General features: G+C 43.0%; 1 protein-coding gene across 1 annotated transcript in view; it reads left to right on the top strand.

Annotated features, from left to right (window-relative positions):
- Window positions 1-26,284, top strand: part of LOC127533772 (transcription factor E3-like) — a 36,217-nt gene extending 9,933 nt beyond the window's left edge. The window contains 8 exon segments of the mRNA XM_051947710.1: window positions 1,669-1,824; window positions 5,292-5,390; window positions 15,491-15,602; window positions 19,020-19,076; window positions 20,314-20,389; window positions 20,516-20,663; window positions 23,773-23,968; window positions 23,971-26,284. Of these exon segments, the coding sequence (XP_051803670.1) occupies window positions 1,669-1,824; window positions 5,292-5,390; window positions 15,491-15,602; window positions 19,020-19,076; window positions 20,314-20,389; window positions 20,516-20,663; window positions 23,773-23,968; window positions 23,971-24,119 (993 nt within the window). The 3' untranslated portion in view covers window positions 24,120-26,284.
- The last annotated feature ends 3 nt before the right edge of the window (window positions 26,285-26,287 follow it).

Here is a 26,287-nt window from a genome sequence, read left to right as displayed (position 1 = left end):
AGGGGAGCCTCTTTCTGTTTAGTAGACCAGCTGTAGTTCCTGGTAGTTCCAGCAGGGGGAGCCTCTTTCTGTCTCATCCTCTACATCGGGGTGTCCAGACTTCTTCCAACCATTCTGTCTGACATGCTTTGAACCATTAAAATCAAATGTAAATTGGCTATTTGATGGAAATTTCGTGACAAACGACACATTTTTAATTTAGTACAAAATGAAATGTTTCTGGAACATTCAGAGGAGGGATCAGAGAGTCCAGTTCTGTCTGGATGAAGAGACATGCCATCGTTAACAGTGACCAGAGCACTGGTAGTGGAAGGCAGGCTGATGAAGAGAGGATTTTTCTGACAACTTTATGACTTCTTATTAATAAATACAGTATTTTATGGATGGAAAATCGAAACAGGTCTCACCAAAACCACTCTGTTTTTAATAATAACATGAAATGAGCTGAACTGAGAAAAAAATTCAGGATTCAGGTTCATACTGACTAATGAACACATATTTCTATATAAAACTATATATATATATATATATATATATATATATATTATCATTTTCTGATATATCTTTTTTTAAATATATAAGTATGAATTATATTGATAGTCTATATATGATTTATATAATAATTTTCTCTGATATATTGATTATATTAATACTCCACATATGATTGATATATATTATGTTTTCTGATATATTGATTATATTGATACTCCATACATGATTGATATATGTAGTATGATTTTCTCTGATATATAACTTTTATCTATTACAGCCTGTATATATGTGAATGATGTTGATACTCCATCTATGATTTATATATATTCATTTTCTCTGATATATAACTTCTGTCTATAGTTTTATATAGAAATGTGTTCATTAGTCAGTATTTTGTTTATATATGTATTTATAGCGTAATCATATATTGTCTCTTCAAATTATTAAAATAATTGACTTTACTGCCATTATCTGCTTCTCTAACATATATTAGTGTGTGTGTGTTTACAGTGTTTGCAAAATACCTGTCTACAGTCGAGCTTAATATCAGAATATTCTATTACCTATTATTATTATTATGATCTATTATTCCCGCTATGAATATTAAAATACGCTGAACTATTTGTCCTGTATCATAGCTACATGTATGACGTTTGCAGCAAAAAAATAAAAATAAAAAACGCGTGAAAATCAGTTTAATATTCAGAGTTAAGATGGATTAAATGCGCTGTCAAACAGCGCTGAGTGGAGCGGATGACCGGACCAAGATGGCGGCCCCACCGCTCGTCAGCTCCAATGGGCAGTAGCGGTCGATGCGGCGTCTACTCTTTATTATGTCTATGGTGTATTTATACCTGGTCACAAATGCTGGCGGGCCACAAGTGATGCATTTTATGACAGGCTGCAGGACGGATTTGGACACCTGCTGTAGAGACCCAAGGACTACAGGTAAAGCAGAGAGCATTGTGGGAGTCTAGCAGCAACGGGTACCATGACAAAGACTCCTAAGGAGGTTAATGTGTGATATCAGCCACTGGATGAGAAAGGTCACATGACTCCAATCAGAGCAGTGAAGCTGTGAATGATGACATGAGTTCATGTCACGGATCAATCAACACCCCAATATTTCCCATGATGCAGCTGCTGTGACTGACCTCCACCCTGTATGTCCAACAGGTGCAGACTCACCTGGAGAACCCCACCAGGTACCACATCCAGCAGGCCCAGAGGCAGCAGGTCCGCCAGTACCTGTCAACTACCAAGACCACCAATCAGCAGCCAGTTGCACCTCAGGGCCACGCCCCCAAACAACCGGAGGGTCCCAAACAGGAAGTAAGAAATATAAACAAACACATACAAACAAATAACAAAATATAAACAAAACCATGATATACAATTTTATACATATATACATATGTATATGCATATATACACTGCTCAGAAAATTAAAGGAACACTTTTTAATCTAAGTATTGCATCAAATCAGTGAAACATGTGGGATACTGATCTGGTCAAGTAAGTAACTGGAGGTTTTTAGTGAGTTTCAGCTGCTTTGGTGTTCATAAAATTAACAACAGATGCACTAGAGGGGTAACAATGAGACACCCCCCAAAACAGGAATGAGTTTACAGGTGAAGGCCACTGATGTTTTTTCCTTCCTAATGTTTTCTGACTGTTTTTCACTAGTTTTACATTTGGCGAGGGTCAGAGTCACTTCTGGTAGCATGAGGCGATACCTGGACCCTACAGAGGTTCCACAGACAGTCCAACTCCTCCAGGATGAAACATCAATGTGTGCCATTGCCAGAAGGTTTGCTGTGTCTCCCAGTACATTCTCAAGCACATGGAGGAGATTCCAGGAGACAGGCAGTTAGTCTGGGAGAGCTGGACAGGACTGTAGAAGGTCCTCAACCCATCAGCAGGACAGATATCTGCTCCTTTGTGCAAGGAGGACCAGGATGAGCACTGCAACAGCTCTACAAAATGAGCTCCAGCAGACCACTGGTGTGAATGTCTCTGATCAAACAATCAGAAAGGGATGTAATGAGAGTGGTCTGAGGGCCCAGCGTCCTCTAGTGCCCGCTGTGCTCGCTGACCGGCACCGTGGAGCTCGGCTGGTATTTGCCATAGAACACAGGAATCTGCAGGTCCACCACTGGTGCCCTGTGCTTTTCACAGATGAGAGCAGGTTCACCCTGAGCACATGTGACAGACATGAAAGGGTCTGGAGAAGCCGTGGAGAACGTTATGCTGCCTGTAACATTGTTCAGCATGACCGGTTTGGTGGTGGGTCAGTGATGGTGTGGGGAGGCATATCCATGGAGGGACACACAGACCTCTACAGGCTGGACAATGGCATTCTGACTGCCTTTAGGTATCAGGATGAAATCCTTGGATCCATTGTCAGACCCTACATTGGTGCAGTGGTCCTGGATTCCTTCTGGTGTAGACAATGCCCAGTCTTATGTGGTAAGAGAACTCATGCAGTTCCTGGAGGATGAAGGAACTGATACCATTAGCTGGCCCCCACGCTCACCTGACCTGAATCCAATAGAACACCTTTGGAACATTATGTTCTGTTCCATCAGACACCATCAGGTTGCTCCTCAGACTGTCCAGGAGCTCAGCGATGCCCTGGTCCAGTTCTGGGAGGAGATACCCCAGGACACCATCCATCGTCTCATTCAGAGCTTGTCCTGACATCGTCAGTCATGAATACAAGCACATGGAGGCCATACAAACTACTGAATACCATTTTGAGTTGCTGCCAAGGAATTTCAGAAAGATGGACCAGCCTGCCACATCAGTTTTTCACTTTGATTTTGGGCTGTCTTGAATTTAGCCCTCCTGGGGGGTTGATCATTTTCATTCCATCAAACAAAGTGGCACTTTTCATTCCCAACACATTATCCAGTCCATATCAATGCTAAGATCCAGTTTGTTTTTTCCCCACATTGAAATATGATGTGTTTTCAAAGTGTTCCTTTAATTTTTTGAGTGTTTAAAGCTTGGGACATCTTTTTGTATCCAAATCCGGCTTTAAACTTCTCCACAACAGTATCTGGGACCTGCCTGGTGTGTTCCTTGGTCTTCATGATGCTCTCTGCACTTTAAACAGAACCCTGAGACTATCACAGAGCAGGTGCATTTATACGGAGACTTGATTACACACAGGTGGATTCTATTTATCATCATCAGTCATTTAGGACAACATTGGATCATTCAGAGATCCTCACTGAACTTCTGGAGTGAGTTTGCTGCACTGAAAGTAAAGGGGCCCAATAATATTGCACACCCCACTTTTCAGGTTTTTATTTGTTAAAAAAGTTTAAAATATCCAATAAATTTCGTTCCACTTCACGATTGTGTCCCAATTGTTGTTGATTCTTGACAAAAAATTAAAATTTAATATCTTTATGTTTGAAGCCTGAAATGTGGCGAAAGGTTGAAAAGTTCAAGGGGGCCGAATACTTTCACAAGGCACTGTATATATACATATAATATATATGTATATATATGTATATATTGACCGTCAATAGAAACTTTGAGGTAGAAATGTAGGCAGAATTCTACTTGTAGGGGGGTTGTAATGATTCATGGTGGATTTACTGATGATCTAGTGCCCTGGTAGTTGAGATAATGATGAGTTGTCATTTTGTCATGATTCATTGCACATGGGTTGGTCACTTTGCAAAAGTGAACCAAATACACACCAAGCAATACTCAGTGAGTATCTGCACAATGTGAGAATGGGTTCTGAAGGCCTATATAAAGGCCCAAAAAAGGCCACCATTGTTAGTCCAGTGAACAGCATCATGCCGCGTCTATCACATGAACAACGTCTCCGGGCACTGGGTATGGTGGAGGCCGCTTTGAGCTACAGTGATGTATCCAGGCGTATGGGCTGTTCCCAACCCACAATCAGAAGCCTGGTCCAAAGCATGCGCCGACGGATTGCTGCCTGCATCCAAGCAAATGGAGGCCATAACTATGATTCATATGAAGAAAATCCAGCTTCAGGCTTCAAAATAAAAATTATGTTGGAAAATATGGTCTCCAAGTTTTTAATGACTGTCAGTGTGTGTATATATATATATATATATATATACACACACACACACACACACGCGCACACATATATATATCTTTTTTCATCCTCTGGATTCAAGAAAGTTTCTGACAATAAATCTACTAACCCTAGAACAGTGTTCCACAGATCAGTGGTAGTTCTGTCCTAAAGGTTGTGTTCTAAAAGTTCTGTCCTCCAGCAGCAGATGTTGTTCCGTCAGTCAGCAGAGTTGCTGTGAGTCAGTCTGCTGAGTCGACTGTTCCAGAGGATCTGACTCAGTCCAACTGTTTCCTGCTGCGGTCACATTCTGCAGGAACCAGAACCACAAACACTGAACTCAACATTTAACATTAAAACATGTTAGAACTTCAGAACACTTGTTGTTCTTTATCTAAACTAGAACACGCCCCCCGGACCGAACCAGTATTCAGATAACCCTCATTAACTGGGCCGAATATCTGGAGCCCAGAAGTTGCTGTTCGGACCTCAGAAGAGGTGTAGATGAACGGTCCAATCAGACGATGGCAGTGGGCAGAGTTAAGAGATAGACGTCAGTCTGTTTCGGAGTTTACAGAAGATTCAGAATCTCTAGAACCTCCAGAATCTCCACACCTGCCGGTCATCTCACCGTGTTTCTCCCTCATCTTCATGCCGGAGCAAATCAGAACAGAAGTCCATCCAATGATCGGGTCTGACCCATCAAACCTCTGATCTGTGATTACATCATCAGGTGGAGGAGACCGTCATCGATGACATCATCAGCCTGGAATCGAGCCTAAACGATGAGTTCCTCACGCTGATCGACTCAGGACTGCAGCTTGCCAACACGGTAACACAACACAGTAGCACAACACGCTAACACGGTAACACAACAGGCTAACATGGTAACACAACTCGCTAAGATGGTAACACAACAGACATGTTTACACAACAGACACGCTAACATGGTAACACAACAGACACGCTAACATGGTAACACAACAGACACGCTAACATGGTAACACAACAGACATGGTAACACAACAGACACGCTAACATGGTAACACAACAGACACGCTAACATGGTAACACAACAGACATGGTAACACAACAGACACGCTAACATGGTAACACAACAGACATGCTAACATGGTAAAACAACAGACATGCTAACATGGTAACACAAGAGACATGCTAAAATGGTAACACAACAGACATGGTAGCACAACAGACACGCTAACATGGTAACAACAGACATGCTAACATGCTAACACAAGAGACACGCTAACATGCTAACACAACAGACACGCTAACATGGTAACACAACAGACACGCTAACATGGTAACACAACAGACACGCTAACACGGTAACAACAGACACGCTAACACGGTAACACAACAGACACGCTAACACGCTAACACAACAGACACGCTAACATGCTAACACAACAGACATGCTAACATGCTAACACAACAGGCTAACATGGTAACACAACAGACATTTTAACACAACAGACACGCCAACACGGTAACACATCTGGAACAGTCATGCTGTGGTTTTGTTTTAAAATGTTCTGGTAGATGAAGAATACAGAAGCTCCTCGTCATCATCAGGTCCATGTTCACCTGCAGCGCAGAGGGCAGGACAACGTTTAGGAGTGAATGAATGCAGTCAATAGACCAGCTGCTGCTGCACAGGATAGATGGAAGAGAGGTCAGATGAACTGTCAATCAATAAACAACACTTCACTGAAAGTATCGACCCCCAAAGTAGAAACAAACCGTAGTACCACTAATCAGGAGGTACAGAAGGAGTCATAGTTCCACTAATCAGGAGGTCTAGAAGGAGTCATAGTTCCACTGATCAGGAGGTCTAGAAGGAGTCATAGTTCCACTGATCAGGAGGTACAGAAGGAGTCATAGTTCCACTAATCAGGAGGTCTAGAAGGAGTCATAGTTCCACTGATCAGGAGGTCTAGAAGGAGTCATAGTTCCACTAATCAGAGCTCCTAAAATGACTCCACAGACAGTGAACTACTTTCTCCATCCAGCTGTAAAAACAGACATCAGCTGCTTCAGACTTGGTTCAGGGGTTCTCCATGGAAACCAGAGTTAGTGTGAAGCTCAGACAGTGTGGAGGAACCTTCAGAACATCAACCTCTATGGACGGAGGACCAGAACTAAACCTGGTTGCTGCTCAGAACTAAACTTCCAGATGAAAATTTGCTGTTTTTTGGTAAACTCTAATCTGAGCCTCTTCCTGTTTATGAGGCTCACCGATGGTTTCCACCTTGTGATGAACCCTCTGAATTCACTCTGGTAAAGTCTTCTCTGAGTTGCTGACTTTTACCTCTTGGAGAGTCTTCTGGATCTGACCAGCTGTTATGAAGGGATCTTCTTGACCAGGGAAAGGATTCTTCTGTCTTCCACCACACTGGTTTTCTTGGTCTTCTGGGTCTTTTGGTGTTGCTGAGCTCACCAGGGGCCTCATTTATAAAGCTTGCGTACGCACAAAACAGGGCTAGAAAGTTGCATACGCCACTTTCTACGCAAAGGTTGTGATTTATAAAACAGGGCGTAAATCACAAACTTTGCGTAGAAAGTGTCGTACGCTGTGTTCGTTGTGATTTCTAAAACAAACTTGACGTGAGAATGTGCGCACCGGTGCTCCAACTTTGATGCTTGCTTAAGCACATTTTGGAGACAGAGGGAACGGCAGTGCCGGAGGGTGAAGTGGTGAATTGAAACCAGACTGATCTCAAACCTTTATTGTTATCACATATTAGACTTGTAGAGCCGGATAATCATAAACCCTCATTGTTGTAGATGTTCATATAGTGCGTCATTCGGCCGACGACTGTATTTGCAGAACTATGTTCATATATTAACAGGGGCGGATTGAACGTTATTTCATTCGGTCGTTTGACCGAAGGGCCGGTCCACATCTGGGGCCGGTGTGGTGATCTTTATTAAATAATTTTGTTTACTGATCACCCGGCGCCCGTATGGCTGATCGGGGAAAGCAGAAGACCGATTTGTAGGGGTGGTCTCCGACGCAGTGGGCCGGGTTCGATTCCTGCCTGCGGCACTTTTATGCATGTCTTCCTACTCTTCTCCCCATTTCCTGTCACTCTTCACTGCAACTATCACAGTAAAAAGGCAAAAAAAAAAAAAAAAAGTAAAGAATTTTGTTTATTTATCCATATGCGGCCGAATGTGATGAGTGTCCAACCATTAATCAGCCCTGTACAGGCACACATGCTTCACACCACAACCCCCGAGTGAAAATGGATTTCTCTATGTGAACCGAAAAAATGTACATTCAATCAGTTTACAAATTATTTGTACATCGGACATGATCATAACAGATTTAGTGGCAGGGTGACCTGGGTCAACACATGATTCATTCATCCTGATGCACAGCAGTGAAAAGACTGCAGGGGGCGCTGTGTGAAATGCCGTGGATCAGCAGCTTATTTATATACAGATACATTCATGAGTTACTTTGCATTGACCATTCATGGTAAAATGTGGGTGTGTTGTGGGCGGAATGTGAGGTGGATCCACCTGTGCAATCTTCCAGCTGGTGTCTGATTTATAAAGAAATTGCATGCAGCTGTGCTTACGCAAAGTTTTATAAATCAGGAGTGAAGGGCATACGCCCATTTCGTATTTTCGGCGTACGCAAACTTTAGTATGGATCCTACGCAATGTTTTATAAATGAGGTCCCTGGTCCTTCTTTCTTTTTAAGAATGAACCAAACAGTAGACTTGTCCCCTCCTAATGTTTCTGCTCTCTGATGACAGCTTCCTTTACTGATAGAGATGCTCTTTGGACTTCATATGCATACTTGATTCATCAAGTTCCACACTTGAACTCTCGACCTTTAATCTGCTCCTTGTAAATGAAATAATGAGGGAATAACTCACACCTGGCCCTGGATCAGCTGAGCAGCCACCTGTCCAGTTACTTTTAGTTCGTCTACAATGTGTTGTAGCTGCTCCAACGTTCACCTGAGACCTGTTTCACGAAGCAGGTTCACTGAAAACTCTGAGTTTGTTAACCCTGAAATGAGGGAAACTCAGAGTTTTCTGTTTCACGAAGCGAGGTAACTTAATAGACCGGTGGCTCAGATAGCCCCCCATGCACCCCCCCCACCTTTCAACCAAACCTAATTTTTATGAACCCTTAGGATGTCTACAATGCAAAAATGAGTGGTAACAGTTATCAAACTCATTTGGACTACCCCCTCTAGTGCCAAATTCAAGTTAAGGTTGAAAGCTACCCGTGAGTGCCGTTCGCGGGCCTGGTTTTTCTTGTTTTTTTTAACTTCTTAAGATTAGTACATATGTTACTTTTACTATAACGAGCTATACATTTCTGAAAAGCTTATTGTCTGAGCTTTCATGTGGTATCAATGCCAGTTCTGTGTAGCTTCTGATTGGCAGTGGAGCCACTAAGCGACCACCCGACTGGAAGGTGTTTTTCTCCAATGATGAGAACAATGTCCAGCTTATCAAGCTGCTGTTGACTGAATGGAGCAAGGATGGATTTGCTGAGAAACTGGCAGGTCGCAAGGTGATCTTGGTTTGCGGAGAGAGAGCATACCTCCTTACTTCTGGGGATGGTGTCAGCACAACATCAGCAGAGCTTGAAGCTCTCGGATCAACACAAGAGGAAACCGACACAAGAGTTGTCCTCTACACACTCTATGCTGCAAGCAAAGGCTACAAAAATGTTCGTATCAAGACGCCAGACTCAGACATATTCTTTATCTTACTGCACTTTGCGAAGACAGCTCCCATTAACGTCCTCCTTGACACCAAAATCAAAGGAAAGGCGAGACTGATCAATGTCTCAACGATTGCAGGGAATCTTGGCCAGGAGAAATGTAGCTCTCTTTTAGGTCTCCATGCGTACACTGGGAGTGATACAACCAGTGCCTTTAGGGGTAAAGGCAAGGTGAACCCTCTGAAGAAAATGCTGAAGAGCCCAGAGTACATCACTCTTCTTGCCAAGCTGGGAGAAACGTGGAACGTACCAGATGATCTGTTGGATGACCTGGAGGCTTTCACATGTTCAATGTATGGCCAAAAATCCCGAACTGGAAAGGTGAATGACTTGAGAGTGACATGCATCAACAAGTTGTCTATCAAGACAGGCAAGACCACTCCAAGGAATGTGGACATGGCCTCCCTGCCGCCATGCCGTAGGACCCTGGAGCAACATGTGAGGAGGGTGAACTACCAGGTAGCTGTATGGAAAGCAGCAAGTGAGGCCAAGCCTGCTATTCCCTCACCAGATCAGGACCATGGATGGATGATGGCATAAAATGGCTTGCAGCCCCTTTGGTACAAAGGAGACAGTCTGCCAGAGGACCTCAATGCCGTGTCTGAGGACCAGGAGCCACACGAAGAATCTGATGACAGCGCCACTGAGAGTGACAGTGAAGATGCTGTTTACTCAGAGAGTGACTCTGACACAGACTCTGACTTGAACTAAATCAGTGATTGGACTGTTCATAACTATGCACTTTTAGACACGAAGATGCTTCAATTTGACAATATCTATACTCACCAAAAAGGGCTATGATGTTTCATGTATTAGCTGTGTTAAATATATAGGCTACGTATGGTAATTAATGTAAGCATAGTTGTGAGACAGAGGTATTTAAAAAAGATAGGCTACCTATTTTTGGGACATTTTGTGATCAAACAATTTTGTTGATTTTGTGATAGAATAAGTATGTTTGCTGCTGTGTAATTTTAAGATGAACTGTTTCAATGCCGTAACTGTGCAGATTTCATGATATTGCAAATAGATACATAACTTCATTTCTGATCTTTCATGTAGTATGATATGGCATGAAAAACGGTTCTGATTATCAACATGTAATTGATGCCTATCTTGAGCTATCACCACAAATTTGGTGTCAAATTAAAGCTAACATTTTAGCAATGTGGTTCCAATGATAAAATAGAGTCATTATGCTTCCAATCATTGAGCAAATAACTTTCAATAGATTTCTTTCGAAATTTTCACTTCAGGCAATGGTTGAAAAGGTGATTGTACATTTAGCTAAGCTGAGACATGGGCTTTCTATTATGCACAACAGTTGGCACATTTCATAACAGGTCAGGAAATAAGCTTTTCAGAAATGTATAGTTTGATATGGTAAATGTAACATATGTACTAATCTTAAGAAGTTAAAAAAACAAGAAAAACCAGGCCCGCAAACGGCACTCACAGGTAGCTTTCAACCTTAACTTGAATTTGGCACTAGAGGGGGTAGTCCAAATGAGTTTGATAACTGTTACCACTCATTTTTGCATTGTAGATTCATAAAAAAAATAAAAAAGATTCAAGGGTTCATAAAAATTAGGTTTGGTTGAAAGGTGGGGGGGGTGCATGGGGGGCTATCTGAGCCACCGGTCTATAACCCTGAGACAGAGGGGTAAGTCTAGCCTGTTTCACAAAGAGGGGTAACTTCAACTCTCGGTCAGTTACCGCAGTAACAGACTCTGTGACTCTAACCTGGTCACCAGCAGGTTTATCTGAGAAAACCTCCAGTTTCTCTCCGTCTCCGCCCTCTTTCAGCCACACGCTGTTTCATTTCCTCATTCATTCAGTCAGTAAGCGAGCGAGTTTTGGCGTAGAACAGCTTTTATTAACGATCCAGTGGATAAAGGAGCAGCATTACTGCACAGATCATTAAATATTCGTCGGTAGATTGTTATCAGACCGAGCATAAATGTTCTCGCATTTCCGGACAATTATCGGTTTGAGCGGTACCGTTTCATAATCGTTTCAAGTCCATAATCTACATAAACAACCTAATCCGTCCTTACATTTACATTACCAACCAGTCATGCTCTCACATCCAGCAGATATTGTGTGTTGCGCTGCGGTTCTTTGCAAATGGAAGTTTTTATATGATGTCAGAGATGCAGAGTAAGACAACTGTATGGAGGACAGTCAGAAAAGTTTTCCTGATCCTGAAACAGCTTTAACTCATCATTGTGGTTTTCCTGGACATAAACCTGTCAGAACATCAAGGAGGATCCACAGGATTACAGGTGAATGATGTAGAGATCTGTTAAATTCATTTTAAATCATATTCTGTTCATGACATTGTGCTGCAGCCTCAGACTGGGATCAGTCATTTTAATTTCTTTTAGGATTTCCCAGTGTGATTGGCTGCATAGATGCACACACATCCCCATCACAGCTCCCTCACATCATGAACAGGAAGTCCATTCACAGCATAAATGTGCAGGTAGGCTACAGGTAGACTGACTACTGTTTCTAAATGTTAAAGACTGCATCATAGTTCAACATCTGTCATTCTCTGCACTGTCCAGATCATATGTGATGCTGCATACATCATTTCTAATGTGGAGGCCACATATATATATACATATATATATATATATATGTATATATATATATATATATGTATATATATATATATATATATATATGTATATATATATATATATATATATATATATGTATATATATATATATATATACATATATATATATATATATATATATATACATATATATATATATATATATGTATATATATATATATACATATATATATATATATATATATATATATATACATATATATATATATATATATATATATGTATATATATATATATATATATATATATATATATATATATATACATATATATATATATATATATATATATATATATATATATGTATATATATATATATATATATATATATATATATATATATATATATATATATATATGTATATATATATGCATCCATGACCTTTTATTCCACTGTTTTACAGACATCTACTTTCTTTCTGTTGGCTGAGCAGAAGTCTATATTAGTTTAAATAGTCTTAATTATTTAACAGGACATGATATGGATGCAGACATTTAGGCTGTGTGGATAAAACAACTGCACAGTCAAACAGCCACTTAATATTTAGGCTACTTTACAATGTAAAACATGATCAACATGAAGTACCTCCATGAGATAATGCCGAGGTCTGACCTGTTTGAACAATGTTTTTATATTTCATCTTAAGCTTCTTCCCAGATTTCCCCTAAATGAAATAACTTCATATTCTACCATTCAGACAGTTATTCCCTGTAATATTATTACGATTACAAAGGACTACATTTAAACTTACGCATTGATCCGGGCTGTTCTCCACGCCGTCTCTCTCTCTTTTACAGCTGCAGCGGTGTTGCACTTCTTTCTAAAAACGTGTTCAAACTCGCCATATGAGCGCGTTAAAAACTTCCAGTTCAAAAACGCAGCCTTTCGCTTCCCCGTTTCCATGGTGACTCGTCGAATCGGGGTTCCATTGATGCTGTCTTTTCAGAGTTGCGGTGCACGCGCGTAACTCCGGGTCAAACTACTCCGAGTTAATTAAACCAACTCATATCAGCCGTTGTGAAACCGAAAACTCAGAGTTTTCTATCTCAGAGTAGATCAACTCAGAGTTGAGGAAGAAACTCAGAGTTTGTAAAACCTGCTTCGTGAAACAGGCCCCTGGTGTGGATGAATGGATGGATGGATTAAAGCTGAAAGTCTGAACTTAAAGCACATCTAGATGGTTTCATACAAATCTACTGTGGTGGTTCAGAACCCACAGGATGAAAAATGAGTCGGCGTACACATATCTATGGATGGACTGGATACCTGGAGGGGCGGGGCTTACCACCTGTACCGCAGTCGGCCACCAGAGGGCGCTACAGATGTGTTGTGGTTGTAACAGGATGAGTTACCTGGAGGCCGACAGGTGTGTTGGTCAGCTGTGTGTCTGAGTTTCTGAGTTGTGTGTCGGCAGCAGATTCAGTGAAGCTTCAGCAGCGGCTGTCAGAGTATCAGTTCAGCTTCTACACTTCCTGTTTCTGTGGGTGGAGACTGTGTGTGTGTGTGTGTGTGTGTGTGTGTGTGTGTGTGTGTGTGTGTGTGTGTGTGTGTGTGTGTGTGTGTGTGTGTGTGTGTGTGTGTGTCAGGGAGATAGTGAGCTTCTGTTTCTTTCTTAAAGAGACGTTTCCTCATTTTCCAACAGTCCGTTAGCTCAGAGGAAGGGTTAGCAGCTCTCTGTGGAATCAGAAATATGAGGATTCTGGTTTTGCTGCCGGACCATGAGAAGAGGAGGATTAAATCGGAGGTAAACTGGACGGTTTGTGTCATTGAGTTGGACCTCAGATGAAACAGTGTTGGAGTTGATTTGTGGAAAATAGTAATTTGAGCTGAAACCACTGATGGATTAATCAACCGATCGACAGACAAACTGGTCACTTTTCTTCTGACTGCAGGCTCTCAAACTGGACAGTTTTCTGCAAGTTTTGGTCACATTACTGAATATTTTGTCCATTTAACTGCAGTGGTCCTTAATGTTTCACAGATTGAACCTTTAATTAATTAATAGAAATAATAATTAGTAGATTATCTGAACATTTGCAGCCCTGAAAGTCAGAAAGCTGAAACTGAAGCTGCTGACATGCTATGCTGACTAGCTCTTTACTTTGTGCTTTCATTGTGTCAACAAACAGACTGAAAACATTTTATTTTCAACAAGCAGAAGGTCAATGAGAAAAAGCTCCAGTAATATCAGCTTCTGGTAAAAGCACACGTCTGTACTTCTGTCTATGAGCTGATCATGTGCAGTAAAGCTGAAGTCTGTCGGTGTTTGGCTCGTTGTCATGGCTTATTCTGGGTTTGTAGAACACACAGTTCCCTGCAGATGAGAAGATCTAGTCTGGCTGAAACAGGGTTTATCAGAGGAGGTGAGGTCTCCATGTCTTGTCCCGGTGTCTCCCAGTCAGCTCAGTCCAGCAACGTTTCTGTCCAGTTAACTGTCAGCAGCTCTTTTTCTTCCTGGTCAGCAGATTCTCACTGCAGAGCTAAAAACCTTCAGAGATCTGTTAGACTCAGCTCTAGTTTAGATCAGCTAGTCTGAGTTCTGCTCTGGGAAGCAGGATCTGAGCTTCTGGAGGTACCTTCACATGGAACTCTGCGTTTCTGATGGTTTGCTCCTTACATCACCATGGTAACAGATCAGTATCTGTTCAAACTCCTCCTACTCTCTGAACAGCAGATAATCGTTTTATTGGTCTGTCTGTCTTCACAGTGAACTAATCCGTTATAAACTCATCAGTCTGAGTCTCCAGTGACTCCTGGAGCTCTGATTCCTGTGAAGGAGCCACTGAAAGACAACAACAGTCGTTACTGTGGTTCTTTTGTGTATTAAAAGTCTTCTGGAGATCAGACTAACTCTGCTCTGATGCCATGCAAACATAACAATAAAACCATGATGGGAAACACCTGGCTCACCTGATCTAACAGCTGATTGGTTCAGATGCTGGAGAGAAACTTTTCATTTCAACTGCTTTAAGAGATTTTAGTTTTATTCTCCATGTTGGCTGACATTTGTCACAAACTGTAGACAGGAAGTAGTCTTATTCTGAAAGGATTTAACGCCAACATTTCTGCTGCGCAATGAAGAACATCTGGACAGAAATTTCAGTCTGAATATCTGAGCTTTGTTCTCCTGATCTACCTGATCTGATTAACAGCAGATCAAAAACAGATCAGCTGGTAGAAGTTAACAGTGAATGAACACTTTAGCTCGTGTGCTTGTGAGAGAACGTCTGAATAAATCAGGGTTTCTGGACATTCCTGTCCAGACTGGAAGCTGTTGGAAGCTCCGCCCCTCACTGACACCTGCTGCTGGAAGCTCCGCCCCTCACTGACACCTGCTCTGTTCCCTTCCACCTCCAACCTTGTTTACTCATCAAAGAAAGGAAAACCTTATGTTTAGTTCCAGTCAGGTTTAGTTTAGCTTTAGCTTAGTTTTAGTTTAAGTTTAGCTTTGGTTTCATTTAGGTGTGTTTAACTGAGTCATCTGATTCTGTGCTCTGATTGGTCTGTTGCAGTTGCCGGTGTCTGACGTGCTGGACATGTACGGCAGAGGGACGGCCACGCCCACCATCACCGTTAGCAACAGCTGCCCCACCGACCTGCATGTTGTCAAGACAGAGCTGAGCGGTAAATCACCCACCAGCACATCCTGGAGACACTTTCTGTTTGCTCTGCTCATCAGCTGTACAGATGTTCCACCGTGCTGGATGTATCTCCAACATCTGTAGGCAGATGTTCCACCATGCTGAATTAGGGCTGGGCGATAAATCGAATTAATTGGATTAATTCTCGTTTTTAAAACCCAACGATTTGAAAATTGGCGAAATCGTAAAATCGAGGCTAGCTTAAATATATAACAATACAGATTCTTCTTCTGCCTTTCACGACTTGTGCACTGGCGTTTGCTTCCGCCTCTCATCTCCGTCCACCAAAACACTCACACCCCCGTCATGGCGGACAGAACAGCAGACGAAGAGTTTGTCGCGAGAAAAGGGCCTCATGTTACATCGATTATATGGAAGTGGTTCGGCTTTGACAAGACTGACACAGAGCAAACTACAGTCATGTGCAAGGTTTGCAAAAGTACTGTGAAAACGAAGAGTAGCAGCACAACTAACCTCTTTCAGCACCTCCAGCAGAGGCATCCTAAAGAATGGGAAGAGTGCTGCAGCTACGGGAGTGCGGCATGGCTCGGGTTGCCACCCGTCCCTTAAAATACGGAATCGTCCTTTATTTGACAATTAATTGCACTGTCCCGTATTGATTCAATACGGGACGCTAATTGTTCCGTAATTTCATAAATGTCCCATACACGTCTGTCACACACGCATCAAAACTGCATAATAAACAAAATAAAACACAGGAAATATTAAGGGCAGCCAGTTTCATCTTCCATAGGAGCTCGACACACGGGAAGCGACAACAGTTGCGCTCCATTCATTTTCTATGGCTGTTGTGCGACTAGACGAACATCGCTTTCCCCCCTCCCAACAACGCCACGGCGACATTCGTGCATGTGAAATTTCGTGCGCGTTCACGTAGACGTGCACCCGCTGGCTTGCGACGCGATACAAGAAAGTTGAAAAATGTTCAGCTTTTGTCGCTGTCGCCTGGAGCTTCAACCAATCAGCGAGGGTTTCACTCACTGACCAATGAGCTCACAGCATGTTACACAGTGCAGTCCACTCCTATACATTAGTGGTCCGCTCCGGTTTTCAGACATTGGTTTCAGCCTTTTTCAACATTGAGGAGCAAATCATTTTAGCTGTGACTGACTTCCCAAGTCTTTCTGATCCTCCCCTTAATGACTATCGTGATATAAATAAAAAAGCTGCTGCATGGGAGTTGGTTGGCGCCAGGGTAAACTTTTATCAGCCAATGTCAATAGTAACATTTCTGCTAAATCAAGCAATATCTTCTGGCTCATCATCTTTATGCTTTTCTGTCATGAAAGTCTTTGAAAGCGTAAAAAAATCCCTCCAATTTCACAGCCAATCAGAAGTGAGGGAGACAAGCGATCTGTGCTTTTGCACAGCGCTCCGTGTGTCGCCGTCGCCTGCCACTGCCAAGTATCGTGCACCGTGTGTTGAATTTATCTCCTGTTGCGATGACTTTCGCATTCCCCCCTCAACTGTCGCTTCCCGTGTGTCGAGCCCCTTGGACCTATGTAGCGAGGACCCGATGCGAGGTCCAGCAGGGCTGTTTGCTGGTGTTGTAGAATTTTCACACTCCCAGGAAAAATCTGACTCCCTACTATTTTGGGAATGCAAGAAGTGACAACCTCCAAACTTTCTCAGCTACAACATCTGCACCTCTGTTGCCGCTGTGTGAAGTATCAAGTATGTAGTGATCACAGGAGAGAAGTTGTAGGGGGAGACCCCAAAGAAACAACAAAAATCGATTAAAATCATAATCGTCCAAGATGACTAAAAAAAATCGAGATTTTATTTTTTGGCCATATCGCCCAGCCCTATGCTGAATGTATCTCCAACATCTGTAGACAGATGTTCCACCATGCTGAATGTACACTGCCCGTCCAAAAAAAGTCTCTGTCTCTAATGTTTCATTGGACCTTTATCTCTTTCTCTGTGGTGTTGTTCCAATAAGCTTCTGCAGAGTCACAGCATTTATTTCTGTCCAGAGTTGGGCCACTTTTCTACATAGATCTTCTATTTATGATGGGAGCTGCTTGTACAGTAGCACTAGCCATGATGAGGGCATCACTTCATCCTCCTCTCTTCTTACCCTGATGCCCCCATCACTCTGGAAGAGGGTAAATCTGGACTCATCAGACCACATGGCCTTCTTCCACTGCTTCAGAGACTAATCTTTATGCTACCTAGTAAACTGAAGCCTTTTATTCTGATCATCCTCACTGATCAGTGGTTTTCTTAGAGCTACAGCTGTTTAGTCCCAATCCCTTGAGTTCCCTTCATGAGGAAATGTTCTTACTTTTACTATTAAACAGCCACGAGTTCTACTGTTGGGTTCCTACAATCATCAAGAGTTTGTTCCTGAAGGTGATGGTTCTCCACTATACTTCAGGTTCTAATGATGTGTTGGACGGTTCTTAACCTGATTTTCATAGTTTCATCTCCTTAGTTGTTTTCTTTGCTTGATGCAGGCCAATAATTTGACCCTTCTGAGACAGATTAACATCCTTTCATGACCACAGGATACTGTATGTCTTCCAACACAGTTGTTTAGAAATGAGAATCAGCAAGGGTTAAAAAAGTTGTTTCATCACTGCAGTAATTACCCAGCAGAAGGATCTTATCTCTTGGCTCAGTTAAATCCAGGTGGACACTTGTTTTTGGACAGGTAGGGTATCTCCAACAGCTAGCTCCTCTGTTCCAACCCAACAAACCACCAATCACACTTGAAGCACTTTTGCACTTACTACAGGTTTTTCCTTATGTCTGAATTCTTGCTTGTGTTGTACGTCGCTTTGGACAAAAGCGTCTGATAATGAAACTGTAGAATTGTAGAATTGCTGGAATCCGTCATGGGATGCATGGGATCTCTGCATACCGCATCGAATTTACATAAAGTAGAAGTCCAGTCTACTTTATGTAAATGAACTGGATCACAGATGGAAACACACCGGGTGTGGCATTCTGGTCCGGTTGCGCTGTGTTTCCAGCTGTGATCCAGTGTGTTTACCTGGAGCTCATTTACATAAAGTAGACCGGACTTCTACTTTAAATATTTTTCGCTGAAGTGTTTTCGAAGTAAAAGAGAAAGTTTGCGGCCGAGCCGCTGTGTTTATCCGACATGCCTGCTGGACAGTCAAGCTGAAAGCTCGGTCACGTGACCACATAGAGGCCCGCTGTTGCTCGAACGCTGTCATGTGACCATGCTGTGGTCCGCTAGTGACCGCCCACTGTCAGAGTGATTTTCAGATGCAGTGCGTTGCTGTGTGGGAAAATCACATCTGGTGGACACGCACCTACAGTGTTGCTATTATTGTTGTTGTAGTTGTTCGTGATGAAGTTGGTTCTGTTGTTGTTACTGATGGAGGTGGTTCTGTTGTTGTTGTTGCAGATGTTGAGGCCAAAGCGCTGATGAAAGAGAGACAGAAGAAGGACAATCACAACCTGAGTGAGTACAAAGTACTATATCAGTTACTGCAGTATTCCTTCATCAGAATACCTGCAGTATGGTGATTATAGTCCTGGTTTAGCTCTAAACCCTTTCAGTGTCTGTAGCTTTAAACAAGCTGCTGCTGGCCCCGCCCCCTTCAGGAAGAAGACTTCCCCTGTCTGACAGATGAATCAGACTTTCTATCATCTAACTTTGTCTCAATAAATCTGTGTGAATGTTTTTAACTGCTGTGTTTGTTGTCAGATGAAGCTATAAAATTAGTCTTTAAATGAAGCTAACGCTGGTTAGCATGTTAGCATGCGGTCTGGATGAGCTTCTCTGTTTCATCCTGATTCTGCTGTCTGACAACAGAAATATCTGGAAATGAGAGCAGCTTTATTGTAGTTCAGATGGATTAAGATGCAGTTTAATGAGCACAGAGAGCAGGAGAGAAGCTAACAGAAGCTAACAGATTATCTCACTGATGTATATTTTAACTACTCACCTATTCTGACACTCTGAAGACAAGAAAACTACACAGTACACAAAACGACACCATCGTGAGACCTTGTGCTTCCTGATGGACCAGCGACGAACCCAGGAGAATATCAGATACAAAGAACTAGTATTCAAACAAACAAGAAGCCAAACAGTAGCACTTCTATAGTAGTACTAGTATAATAGTTGAAAAATTATGTCAATCTGACACGCATGCAGATGTTCAGAGAGCACAGATCATTTCTCAGTGATCCAGTAAAATTCAGAGAGGATGCTCTTCTGTCTGATTTGTTCAGCATTAGAGCATAGTTAGCCGCATTAGCAGCACAAATACAAAGCATTTCTTATTGTTGTGGCTAATGCTAACATTAGCTATGTTAATGTTACAGTGTGATAATACTCAGGATCCTCCTGTAATTGTGAGGGCCATCAGTAATCTGGGTGTTATCAGTGCATGGAGACTCCTATGTTCGCTCTAACAGCTTCAGACATGTAGAGTTTATCAGATAGTAGACAGTAAATAAACCTGCTGTCATTCTGATTGGTTCACCTGGAAGCAGTGAGTGGGTGGGGCTACACAGAGCTGCACCCCTATTGGTCAGTACGCTGTGAGGTAACACCTGGTCAGACTCTTTCTGACTGGTAAAGCGGGATGCTAACTGAAACGGAAGTCTTAATATCTGAACAGTGAAACGGATATTCATGAAGGACATCTAAGTCAGGATTCATCTTCATGATTCTGCTGTTTCTGTTTCAGTCGAGAGGAGGAGACGCTTCAACATCAACGATCGCATCAAAGAACTCGGAGCTCTGATCCCCAAATCCTCAGACCCGTCAGTACACACTGCAGATACTACTACTGATAACACTGCTGTTACTGACACTTCATCAGTACTTAGTACCAGCCAGAGACACAGGAACGTAAAACACAGAAATAATTCATGTGATTGGTCTGTCAGGGAGACCAGGTGGAACAAAGGAACCATCCTGAAAGCGTCGGTGGATTACATCCGCAAACTGCAGAAAGAACAGCAGAGAACCCGAGAGATGGAAGAGAGACAGAGGAGGCTGGAGAACACCAACCGATCACTGCTGCTGAGGATACAGGTGAGGAGAACATCCAATCAGGGCTGAAGATACAGGTGAGGAGAACAACCAATCAGGGCTGAGGATACAGGTGAGGAGAACATCCAATCAGGGCTGAGGATACAGGTGAGGAGAACAACCAATCAGGGCTGAGGATACAGGTGAGGAGAACATCCAATCAGGGCTGAGGATACAGGTGAGGAGAACAACCAATCAGGGCTGAGGATACAGGTGAGGAGAACAACCAATCAGGGCTGAGGATACAGGTGAGGAGAACATCCAATCAGGGCTGAGGATACAGGTGAGGAGAACATCCAATCAGGGCTGAAGATACAGGTGAGGAGAACAACCAATCAGGGCTGAGGATACAGGTGAGGAGAACATCCAATCAGGGCTGAAGATACAGGTGAGGAGAACAACCAATCAGGGCTGAGGATACAGGTGAGGAGAACAACCAATCAGGGCTGAGGATACAGGTGAGGAGAACAACCAATCAGGGCTGAAGATACAGGTGAGGAGAACAACCAATCAGGGCTGAGGATACAGGTGAGGAGAACAACCAATCAGGGCTGAAGATACAGGTGAGGAGAACAACCAATCAGGGCTGAGGATACAGGTGAGGAGAACAACCAATCAGGGCTGAGGATACAGGTGAGGAGAACAACCAATCAGGGCTGAGGATACAGGTGAGGAGAACATCCAATCAGGGCTGAGGATACAGATGAGGAGAACATCCAATCAGGGCTGAGGATACAGGTGAGGAGAACATCCAATCAGGGCTGAAGATACAGGTGAGGAGAACAACCAATCAGGGCTGAGGATACAGGTGAGGAGAACAACCAATCAGGGCTGAGGATACAGGTGAGGAGAACAACCAATCAGGGCTGAGGATACAGGTGAGGAGAACATCCAATCAGGGCTGAGGATACAGATGAGGAGAACATCCAATCAGGGCTGAGGATACAGGTGAGGAGAACATCCAATCAGGGCTGAGGATACAGGTGAGGAGAACATCCAATCAGGGCTGAGGATACAGGTGAGGATGGGGGACAGAACAGCTTTGACTGGACAACTACCTGGTGTTTCTGATCAAGTTGTTGTTTATAACTTTCTGTCGTTTGTTGTTGTTGCTGTTTGGAACTCGCTGGTGTTTGTTGTTTATAATTTCCTGTTTTTCTTTGTTGTTGTTTAAAACTTGCTGGTGTTTGTTGTTTATAATGTCCTGATGTTTGTTGTTGTTTAGTATTTGCTTCATGTTTTTTATGTAGAACTTCCTGTAGTTTGTTGTTGTTTAGACCTTTCTGGTGTTTGTTGTTTAGTATTTCCTGTTTTTGTTGTTGTTGTTTAAAAATTGCTGGTGTTTGTTGTTGTTTAGAATTTCCAGGGGGGTATTCCATGAAGCTGGCTAAAACAGGCTGGGCTTACGCCGGTAAGCGTGGCTTGAATAAGCGGCAACTTTAATCTCAGCTGCAATTAGTTCCACCAACGAGGCTCAGCTGTTTTTCAGAGACGCTTATTCAAGCCAGGCTGATCCAAGCTGCGGCTGAGCGCGAGTCCGGGGAGATAAAAAGCTCCGACGTGTCGATCGTCGAAATGATGATATTATGTCTAAAAACAGAGAGGACACTTTCTCTTCGGAGTTGTAGGAGGACTACAGGGAGATTATCACAAGAAAAGGCAACACGGTTGATAAATAAAGCTCCAGACGCTGCCTGGCAAAGCATTGCCGACCGTTTAAATGCGTGTTTATTTTCTTTTTAATGAAGCACTTAGTCTGAGCGTACACACGCACACGTCTGAAAATTTAATTTTCAGAGGGCAAGTTTTTGACACTGATTAGGGATAACCCACAGCTGCAGTGGTTGATGACTTTTTTTTCCTCACCCTGAAGTTTGTCACACTACTGTGGCCCAGAGGAGATCAATCTGATGAAATAAAGCTTTTAAAACCCATTGAAGACATTTTTTATGTGTGTATAAACATCTATATATATGAGAGAAAGAGGCTACAGCCTGGTTTTGTGTAATGTGATGGTGGTTTTCACTTTTTACTCTGGTAGGCCTAATTCATGTTCTTGATGTGACAAATATATATCCACCATAGATGAATAAAGCAGCAGGTAACACCTAAAACCAAAGTAGGAATACTTTGGAAAAAAGGGGCAACTTCATGTGGAGATGTTTCATCAAACACTCAAACTTTGAATGAAAAAGCAGAAAAAAACATGTAGGCCTACAGAGGAGATGTCATTTTTATCAGAGATGATAGTGCTGCTGTGGCCTACATTTAAATAAGGGAGAAGACACAAATGAGCTGTACACTAAATAGTTCTCTCATCATTTGGCCTCACCTTTGGATTCTCATCATGATCAGATTGGACCGCTGGTCAAAGGAAGGTATTCTTTATGGAAAACTGTGGCTGTTGTGTCCTGCTTATTTTAACACAATCTGTGCCTGTTCCTGTTACGTGCTGACTGAACTTTGAGGGTGAAAGAAGACAGAAAATCAGATATTTCCAAGTATTTACCGCTGGTGGATTCAAACCCACGGCGCAATGAAAAGTAAAACCACATTTAATCTACTTAACTACACTCTAACCACTGACCCACAGTTACACACTGTGACAAAATGTGTAATATGATAGAGTTTATTTATTTAAAAAAGGTCTCAATGTATGTCACCGAACAAGAACATCACTGATTACAGATCAAGATGAATTTAATGTGTAACATGCGGTTCACAGGCGTCTTTCTGAAGCTCGTCAGAACCTTCTCTGACATGGAGCTAAAGTAAGCTTGACTGTTAGCCTGCCCCGGACCAGGCTTGTCGCTCTGGCTGAGTTACCATGGTTACCAAGCCAGGCTAGCCCTAAGCCTTGTTGGTGGAACTAAACTCTCACTAAAGTTAGCGAAGCTGACCGAAATAAGCCAGGCTTAGACCTAAGCCAGCTTCAAGGAATACCCCCCAGATGGTTGTTGTTGTTTAGTACTTCCTGGTGTTTGTTGTTGTTTAGACCTTCCTGGTGTTTTTTGTTGTTTAGTACTTCCTGGTGTTTGTTGTTGTTTAGACCTTGCTGGTGAACTATCTGGTTCTCCTGTCTGACCTCTTGGTGTTTCTTGGTGTTCTCCAGGAACTGGAGGTCCAGGCTCGGCTTCACGGTTTGTCCTCGTCTGCCCCCCCCCCTCCCTCCTCCTCCCCTCTGGCCCCACCCACCCTTCTGTCCTCTCCCCTCCCTCCCTTCTCTTCCCCCTCCTCCCCCCTGGTGACTCCTCCCCTGGGTCTGGACGCTCTGAGCTTTGTGGACCTGGAGGACCCTCGGGGGCGTCCGCGGTCTTCTCCTCGGAGTTGCTGCCGGAGGCGGAGCTGCAGGGCGTCCTGCTGATGGAGGACGGTGTGATGTCCGACCCGCTGCTGTCCTGCGGGGCCTCGAAGACGAGCAGCCGGAGGAGCAGCTTTAGCATGGACGAGGACCTCTGATGACTTCAGCACGGTGAGATCTGATTGGCTGAGCTGGAGACGGGACTCCGCCTTTTTTATCTTCTATTTTAACCCGTGACATCATCCAAACAATCTGTGCCCAGCATGATGCCGTGTCGCCATGGTAACCACTGCACATCTTCCTGGATGCTAGGTGTCCTGTAAAGTTGTCACGACAATGACTGGGTCCTTGCTTGTAACCATGACGTCACCATGGTTACCACAGTGTGCCCCAAAAGTGTTGCCATGATAACCCCTGTCTACAGTATCCATGGTGACTGTTCATTTTCTGCATTGTCCCTGAGACTGTCACCATGCTAACCACAGCAGTGTCCTCCTGTGTTCCCATCAGTTACCATGGTAACCACTGTGTGGTGACTGTTGAGTTCTGCATCATCATGAAAACAAGAAACAGAGACAGCTGGGCACTGATTGGCTGCTGATGAACAAGCTTGCAGGTGATTGGCTGAGCTGGTTTCATCCGCTGAGAAGCTGCAGGTGTGATCTCACCTGGACGCTCAGACTGTAGACCTGAAACAAACTGACAGAACAAAGAGTCGACCTTAAGGGAAACGGTTCCATCTCCACACGCTGCCACCAGTTTGGACAGGTTTCATTCTACTGGTTCCAGTTTGGTCACAGCTAGCATTTTATTGTTGTTACTGGTGAAGAAGCTAGCTCTCTGTTAGCCATCACCCACCGCTAACTTACCCCGCTGTTAGCATCACCCACCGCCAACTTAGCTCACTGTTAGCATCACCCATCGCTAAGTGAGCTCACTGTTAGCCATCACTGTTAGCAGGGTAAGTGTTAGCTGAAGCTAATAACATGCTAACTCATAGCTACAGCTGATAGCAGGGTAAGTGTTAGCTGAAGCTAATAACATGCTAACTCATAGCTACAGCTGAGAGCAGGGTAAGTGTTAGCTGAAGCTGATAGGAGGCTAACTCATAGCTACAGCTGATAGCAGGGTAAGTGTTAGCTGAAGCTGATAGCAGGCTAACTCATATCTACAGCTGCATTCTTTAAGGACTCAGAGTTCAAACCAAATGTTGTTTGTCGTGATGTTCAGCTTCATGGTTCACATTCTGGGCAGGCATTTTGAGGAGTGAAGGAAGAAGGTCTCCAACACTGATCAGGTTCTTCCAGTCCTCAGGTATTTTCCCACAAAGTTTCACTGTCATTCTGAGTCATCCTTTCTCAGTAACTCCATGAGTTCTGTAGTTTGGAGGTAAATGGTCAACACTGATATGGTGCCGTTCTACCTTAATGGTACGCAAAGCGCTGTACAATTTGTAATCAATCAATCAATCAATCAATCAATCAATCAATCATATACACATTCCACACACCATTGGTGGCAGAACTTCCATGCTAGGTGCTTCCAGCCATCAGATCAACGACATACTTAGATCACCTGATATGATGACCTGAGATCACCTGACCTGATGGGAAATAAAACGGGATTGTTTGAATTCAGCCATTAAAGGATGCAGCCTCTGGATTAGCACACAGTGACTGCTTGCAGTCCGCTGCTTACTAAGCTAGCCATTAGCTGAACTAACCATTAACTGAGCTAGCTGTTAGCTGAGCTAGCCGTTAGCTTTATAGGCTTGATTTAGTTCAGTGGCTCAGTCAGTAATCACCCAGCTGAAGCTTTCTCATCTGTTAAATGTATTTTATTCACCCAGAGATAAACTGTAAGAGCTAACAGCTAAAGTGTGTACAAACTGTGTAATGTAACCTATTTCAAGCATTGAACAGAGCTAGCTCACTGTTGTTGCTGTTCTCATTTACTAGTTTGTGGCCAACTGCAAGCTTAGCTAGTCTAAAAATGACTGGTTGACAGTTAGCAAGTCTAAAAATGACTAGCTGACAGTTAGCTAGTCTAAAAATGACTGGTTGACAGTTAGCTAGTCTAAAAATGACTAGCTGACAGTTAGCTGGTCTAAAAATGACTGGTTGACAGTTAGCTAGTCTAAAAATGACTAGCTGACAGTTAGCTGGTCTAAAAATGACTAGCTGACAGTTAGCTAGTCTAAAAATGACTGGTTGACAGTTAGCTGGTCTAAAAATGACTGGTTGACAGTTAGCTAGTCTAAAAATGACTGGTTGACAGTTAGCTAGTCTAAAAATGACTAGCTGACAGTTAGCTAGTCTAAAAATGA

Source organism: Acanthochromis polyacanthus, chromosome 4, assembly GCF_021347895.1.
Source record: "Acanthochromis polyacanthus isolate Apoly-LR-REF ecotype Palm Island chromosome 4, KAUST_Apoly_ChrSc, whole genome shotgun sequence".
NCBI classification, from domain to species: Eukaryota; Metazoa; Chordata; class Actinopteri; family Pomacentridae; genus Acanthochromis; species Acanthochromis polyacanthus.
This window is presented reverse-complemented; position numbering and strand designations above follow the sequence as displayed.